Source organism: Chionomys nivalis, chromosome 6, assembly GCF_950005125.1.
Source record: "Chionomys nivalis chromosome 6, mChiNiv1.1, whole genome shotgun sequence".
Classification (NCBI taxonomy): domain Eukaryota; kingdom Metazoa; phylum Chordata; class Mammalia; order Rodentia; family Cricetidae; genus Chionomys; species Chionomys nivalis.
This window is the reverse complement of record NC_080091.1, coordinates 61104550-61112369: the sequence shown is the minus strand read 5'-3', so window position 1 is coordinate 61112369 and position 7820 is coordinate 61104550. Positions and strand designations below refer to the sequence as shown.

The 7820-nt window shown below is 40.2% G+C and overlaps 1 protein-coding gene across 1 annotated transcript; it reads left to right on the top strand.

Annotated features, from left to right (window-relative positions):
• The first annotated feature begins 6319 nt into the window (after positions 1-6319).
• LOC130875462 (60S ribosomal protein L3-like) lies at positions 6320-7588 on the top strand. Its single transcript, XM_057771300.1, has one exon. It carries the CDS (start codon positions 6325-6327, stop codon positions 7534-7536), a length of 1212 nt encoding a protein of 403 aa, XP_057627283.1. The 5' UTR covers positions 6320-6324; the 3' UTR covers positions 7537-7588.
• Positions 7589-7820: the final 232 nt, after the last annotated feature.

Genomic DNA, 7820 nt, shown 5'->3' with positions numbered 1-7820 from the left:
ATTCAGTGATGTACAAAATTAGGTGCTTGAACCCCCTTTTTTTTGTCATCCAAGTTTTTCATCTTCTCTACAGTATTCACAACAAAATTCTTGGAAAATGATGGTGCAATAATTACATTTCTTTCTTTCTCTCCTTCCCTCCCTCTCTTTTTTCCTTTTTTCTCCCTCCCTCCTCCCCTCCCTTCTCTCTCTCTCTCGCTCTCTCTCTCTCTCTTTCTTTCTTGAGATTTTTTGAGACAGGGTTTCCCAGTAGCTATGGAGTAAGTTTTGGAACTCTCAGAGATCCACCTGTCTCTGCCTCTCGAGTGCTGGAATTAAAGGTGTGAGCAAACACCACCCTGCCAAATGTACAATTTCTAAAATAATAATCAGAGCAATGCTTTTGTGTAGGAGGAGGTCACTTGTTGGCTCCAGGCCACTTAGCTCTGAATAATTACACAGAAACTGTATTAATTAAATCACGGTTTGGCCCATAAGCTCTAGCTTCTTATTGGCTAACTCTTACATATTAATTTTACCACTTCTATTAATCTGTGTATGGCCGCATGGCTGTGGCTTACTGACTAAAGTTCTGGCGTCTGTCTCAGCAGGGCAACATGACTTCTCTCTGCCTTCACCCTTCTTTCTTCCAGCATTCAGTTTAGTATCCCCTGCCTACCTCCATTATTTTGCCCTATAAGGCCTACCCAGTTTTCTTAATTAATTAACCAATCGTATTTACAACATACAAAGGAGAATCCCACATCACTTTTGAAATGATATTATTTGAGCATTTGAGCATGCTATGTCAGAAACATGGGTAGAAAAATTTGAATCTTTTTATCTTATCAGAATTGATTGGCTAGCAATACATTTGCAAGCCGTGTCAATTAACTTGGCTGCAATTTGCCAGAGAATTTCATTTTCCCTTGCTTGCTGGTCATTACCAAATACAGGATCTTTTATTCCAACCACACATCACACATTTACACAACAATTATGTCTGTGACTATGAAGGCTACAGAATGGTTACAAAAGGGTTACTGTGGCCAGAGAGTTGAAAGAGTTCAAATAGACCTTAGTGGGAAAGAGTTAGAAGGCTTGATACAAATGCAGAGTCACTGCAGGTGGTTTGATAAGATGCTGAGGAGCTCAGCTGGAGAGCTGGGGAAGGGCATGAAACTGCTGCAAACTTTGAGGGCTAGCTGTGCTGCAGGGTTGAGTCTAACCTGTGGAGGTGCCAGACTGTGGAGGGAAGGTGCAGGGCGAGTCCAGACAGATTAGTGTACAGCAATTCAATCCCTGTGGAAATCAGGCGTTCTAAGCCTGGTGGTCCCTTGAAGTATATCCTGAATGATCAGGTGACAGCAGATGGAGCCTTTGCAGGCATAGGTCACCTCCTGCTTAGGAGTAGAGGTGAGAGTATCAAAGGCATCCCTGATGTGTTGTGTTTGAAATTCTCAGACATTGTTTACTACTACAGTTTTAACCCGTTTGTGTGCGCCTATGTCTACAATCTCCTCTTCTAGCTTTATAGGCATTACCTTTCACTTTTACAATAAGTTAGTCTGCTTCAAAATTTGGTGACAGGGCACGATAGTGCTGAGGTCATTTCAAGTTTAACTAGAATTTGATCTCCTTGATGGAGAATCCTATGGAAAATTTCCCAGCTCTGTTCGAGGAACCGGATGTCCTAGATAACTTATCTTAGTTTCTGTTAAAACTGCCTGTTTGTTCAGGACTTCTTCTACCTAACTGTTTATCTTAGTTTCTGTTAAAGCTGCTTGCTTCAAACTGCTTGCTTTGCCAATGCCCCTTGCATCTGCTGAGCGAGATGCCAGGACAACGTTTTAGTTTTTGAAAACCCCAAGTTCTATACAGTTGGGGCCACATCTTGGCTCACAATTACAGATTCTGGTCCCAGTTGTCTGTAATAAAGACTTTTCACTGGCTATAAGCTGTGTCGAAGTGATCATCTCTGATGGGCTACCCAAAACAATTTAGCACTGGGCAGGTGGTGGTGTTCATGTGTCTACACAGGTACAGTCATCCTGCCTCTGCATTTGCAGATGAAATGGAGTTAAATGCTACTTTAAAGATGGAATCGGCCAGGGCAAGATACAGCCTTTCAAACATTGATACAACATGAAATAACTTAGAACATACAGCCTATGAGTGTGTTTGTTCACCCACAGGATAGATAGAATTTAACTTGAGATTGGACACCAGAGCAGACCAACTGAAACCAATATTATCTTATAAGGGAAAACTGAAACCAAACCGTGGAATGGTTGCTCAGTGATGTCTTCAGAGAGAATTATTCAGAGGCAAAGTGGGGTACATAACTAAGGTAGGATTTGAACTAAAGTCATGTTGGGCCTGGGGTGCTCATCACTAATCCTAGCACTTGGAAGACTACAATAGCATGACTCATTGTTGCAGTCCAGTCCAGGTTACACAGAAAAACCCTTTCTTAAAGTTAACAACAAAATGGAGTTACTTGTGCTAACTGTCCTACAACTAGCTAAAGCTTTGAAATTGTAGAAAATCCGTTCTTATGCTTGGTTACCTGACACCAAATTCCTTCCACTAGAAATGACTCTGAGTTCGTACTCATGGTCATAGAAAATGAGAAGATGGTTCCCTGTAGATTTCCCTTTTTGTTGTTTTTGGGACTATAGTATAATTATAGTGTTTCTCCCTTGCCTTTTTTTCCCCTTCAAACCCTCCCATGTATCCCTCCTAGCTCTCCTTTAAATTCATGGCCCATTTTTTGGTTATAGAATCCTTTTAATCAGATGCTTTCTATCATTGGATTCCTCTACTATTTTTCTTTATGGTAGAGTTTTGATGTCCCCCAAAAGTATCTTGTTGTTTTCACTTACAAGCCTCAACCATTGCCACTTGTCCGTGTCTCACGTATGATCCTATCATTGTGCCAGGGAAGCAAAGCCAGATTGACGAACACTGTAATTTTCTCAGGACTGATGAATGTACGTTGACAAGGGTGGTGTTAAAATAGACTCTTAAAGCTACTTTTGTTAAAAATATGTTGAGCTCGTGGAGTAATGAAAAGCAATACGAAAACCTGGTATCTTTATTTTGTATGCCATCTTCACTGGAGTCACATGGTTGCATCTGAAGGTTGTCAGGGTAAACACCCAATGAATATCTAACTTGTTCCCTTCAAGGCTGTCGTGGCATTATCCTGCAGTCACCTTGGATTCCAGGAACAGTGAATCTTTACAAGATTGATCACTTTCAATGTAAGACTAATTTCCTATGACAGAAAGGCTCCATACTGTAACAGATCACCTTGTAGGAACCAGATTGAGCACCTTATCTCATTTATACTTAAATCAGAAACTCATGTCAATACTAGGCAGGTAAACTCAGGTCATTGGACACCATTTTTGTTTTCTCAACACATTGGTTAAATCTTTAGTTTTTCTGTTATTAAATATGTATCCACATAAACTGCATGCAAACACACACACCACACACATTCACAGGCATAGACTCAAACCCACTCAAAATGTATGCTAGTAAAAACAGCATTTACTGCCCACCACCCCTCACAGGTAAGTATCCATAGGAGAGTAAGTGAACAGAATTTTATGGGTCAACGGGGTCACTGAAAATGAGGCAAGTGTAATTCATTGTGATGATTTTTTTTTTGGAAAAAAATAGCAGTATTTTCATATTCAAATACATTGTTTGCTAGCTATCTTAATGTAGAATCTTCTTTGTATGTCAGTTTAGTTGTTTGATGCATCAAATGATGTAAATATAAATCTACTTATAAATATATTTTGTAAAATCTGTAATACTCATGCATAAAGACATACATAGCTGTGCAAATATGTTTAAGCATAAATGGAAACTATCAAAATAAGTCTCATATATTTGTAGGTAATTATAAGTTGGTGTGACTATGATTTGAGATGTTCTAAGCAAGACCTGATCTGCAAGCTGCCCTTGGTGTTCCTTGGTATAACTTGAGAAATAGCACTGGAAATGGAAGTGATACCTAGTTACAACAGCAATACAGGGAGGAAGGAACATGGGAGACACTGGTGTGGTGGATTGGAGGAAGAGATGGAGCTTGGGGCCCAAGAAGGATGGCTGAATTTAGAAATTCACATTTAAAACAACTAGTGCAACACTAATTACTAACATGGATGATAGTAGTTAGTTTTGTTTCTCAGTATTTTCCACAAAATGAGTATTTAAACAATAGATAATTTCATACAGAGTGAAAATATGGAAAGATGTATGCACACTGCAAAAATAGTGATTGGAAAATATGCATCATTTTCTCCCTACTCCACATTAGACTGATTCTGAGCAATGTGATGCATTTAAAATCATTTTCATATAAACATTTTTTTAATTAAAAAATAATGGTCTGGGGAATTTTTCTTTAAAAATAGAATATAGAATTATTTTCATCTAAATTTCTGAGTTATATGGTATATTCATATTTGTAAAAATATATTCGAAATAAAGAAAATCTATTATTTTCCCTCCTTTAGTAAATATAATTACTTTCCAGAAAAAGATATGATGACACAACTAACTAGTGCTCCAGTTCTTCAAGGAAATGAATTTTAGTTTGTGTCATATAATTATTCTACTCTTCCCCTGTGTTTGTGTGTGTGTGTGTGTGTATGTGGATGTTACTGTGTTCTCCACCTTCTGATAAATAAGTTTCAATTGATAATCTGATATTGCCACACACAGTGGTACATATGAAGTATCTTCTCTGTTTCTTCCTGCTATGCTGTCATTGCCTTTGTTCTGCATTGACATATGTTAACTATAAATAGGAACAAATTTCATTGTGAAATTTTCATACATGTATATAATGTTTTTTGTTCATATGCATCAACATTTCTCATTGTCACCCTCTCATTCCCACTGATCTATTTTCCTTACTAGTCTGATGTAGAATTTCCCTCTGTATGCTGTGAATATGTTTTATTGCCATTGATTAATGAAGAATCTGCTTTCAGCCAATGGTTTAATAGAATAGAGCTAGGTGGGAAAACTAAACTGAATGTTGGGAGAAAGAAGGCAGAGTCAAAGGGACAACAAGTAGCTGCCAAAGGGAAAAGATGGAGCTGTCATTTGGAACCTTGCCGATAGGCCACAATCCTCATGGTAAAATATAAAATAATGGAAATGGGTTGATTCTAGATGTAAGAGCTAACTAGCAATACATTTAAGTGACTGGCCAAGCAGTGATTTGAATACTATAGTTTCTGTGTGATTATTTTGAGTCAGGACAGTTGGGAAATAAACTAGCAGCCTTCAACAACACTACTGTCCATTCTACATTTATTATGTGTGTGTGTGTGTGAGAGAGAGAGAGAGAGAGAGAGAAAGAGAGACAGAGACAGAGACAGAGACAGAGAGATTACACTTTTACTTAGGCTTACTTATGAGAACATTGATGAAGAACATTGCACAAGCATAGAAATGACTGTACCATTGAAGAAAATGTCTCTCCTCCCCCCAGCAACTATAGACTCTCATGAAGGGGCAAGGTTTATGAACTCCTCATTTCTCAATAATGGAATGTTGATGGGACCAATCATGTACACTTTTCATGCAAGTAATCACAAGTACTTAAAAGTTCAAGTATGCAACAACTTCATCATGCCCTGGAAGACCATGTTCTATGACACTTCACCCCTTCCTCTGGTTCTTGCATTCTTTCCTTCCTGTTTTCCAAAATGTTCCTGAAGCCTTGAAAGGGATGACATATATGTCTTGTATAAAGTTTAGAACTCAACAGCTATTCTCACATTTTGTCAAATCCTGAGTATCTCCAATTACACTTCCCAGTGCAAAAGAATGCATTTTAGTTAGGGTTTCTATTGCTGTGATTAAATACCATGACCATGGCAAATCTTATAAATGAAGTATTTTATTAGGTTGTTTACAGTTCAGAAGTTCAGTTCATTATCATCATGACAGGACAGGGTGGTGTGCAGGAAGACATGGTACTGGAAAGGTATCTTGATCTGAAGGCAACAGGAAGTAGTCAGAGTGTTACACTGAGCAAAGCTTGAGCAAATGAGACCTCAAAGCCCACCCCCATAGTGACACACTTGTTTAAATGAGAACATATCTACTTCAACAAGGTCAAGCCTTCTAATAGTGTCACTCCCTTTGGGGGTCATTTTCTTTCAAACCAACATAGGAGCTTCTTTGACAGAAGTTGGTAGCAACACAAATCTGTGGGCATAAATACAAATATGTAGAAGTCAATTTGACAGACACATTAAGCAAATTTAGAAAAACAAAGCAGGCTCTATCGGCGGCGGCATGTGACGAGAGATGTCTCACAGGAAATTCTCTGCTCCCAGACATGGGTCTTTGGGCTTCCTGCCTCGGAAGCGCAGCAGCAGGCATCGTGGGAAAGTGAAGAGCTTCCCCAAGGATGACCCCTCCAAGCCTGTTCACCTCACAGCCTTTCTAGGCTACAAGGCTGGCATGACCCACATTGTCCGGGAGGTTGACAGACCAGGATCTAAGGTGAACAAGAAAGAAGTCGTGGAGGCTGTAACCATTGTGGAAACACCACCTATGGTAGTTGTGGGCATCGTGGGATATGTCGAAACCCCACGAGGTCTGCGCACCTTCAAGACAGTATTTGCTGAGCACATCAGTGATGAGTGTAAAAGGCGGTTCTACAAGAACTGGCACAAATCTAAGAAGAAGGCCTTCACCAAATACTGTAAGAAATGGCAGGATGACATGGGCAAGAAACAGCTGGAGAAGGACTTCAACAGCATGAAGAAGTACTGCCAGGTCATCCGCATAATTGCCCACACTCAGATGTGTCTGCTTCCTCTGCGCCAGAAGAAGGCACACTTGATGGAGATCCAGCTAAATGGGGGCACTGTGGCTGAGAAGCTGGACTGGGCCCGGGAGAGGCTGGAGCAGCAGGTTCCTGTGAACCAGGTGTTTGGGCAGGATGAGATGATTGATGTCATTGGAGTAACAAAAGGCAAAGGCTACAAAGGGGTGACCAGTCGTTGGCATACCAAGAAACTGCCTCGCAAGACCCATCGAGGGTTGCGCAAGGTCGCCTGTATCGGTGCTTGGCACCCTGCCCGAGTGGCCTTCTCTGTGGCTCGGGCTGGGCAGAAGGGCTACCATCATCGGACAGAGATCAACAAGAAGATTTACAAGATTGGTCAGGGCTACCTTATCAAGGATGGCAAGCTGATCAAGAACAATGCATCTACCGATTATGATCTTTCTGACAAGAGCATCAACCCACTGGGTGGCTTTGTCCATTACGGTGAGGTAACCAATGACTTCATCATGCTCAAAGGCTGTGTAGTGGGAACCAAGAAGCGAGTGCTCACACTCCGCAAGTCCTTGCTGGTGCAGACCAAACGGCGGGCTCTGGAGAAGATTGACCTGAAATTCATTGATACCACCTCCAAGTTTGGCCACGGTCGTTTCCAGACCATGGAGGAGAAGAAAGCATTCATGGGACCACTCAAGAAAGACCGCATTGCCAAGGAGGAAGGTGCTTAATGCCAGAATTTGCTTGACTGGTGTGGTTGGTCTCAATAAAAGCTTTTTCAGTGAAAAAAAAAAAAAAAAAAAAGAAAAAAAAAAAAAGAAAAACAAAGCAGTATTTTCCCCATTAGCAGTTTTGACCTTCCCAGCCATTGACTTTTGATGTTATCATTTTTATATAGAAGACAGAAACATATTTCTTGATTACTGTATGTGACTTTGGTATGAACGTATATAATGGGATTCTGATTTATGAACCTCAAGCAAACTAATATACTTGATGGTTAGCTCATGTGTTT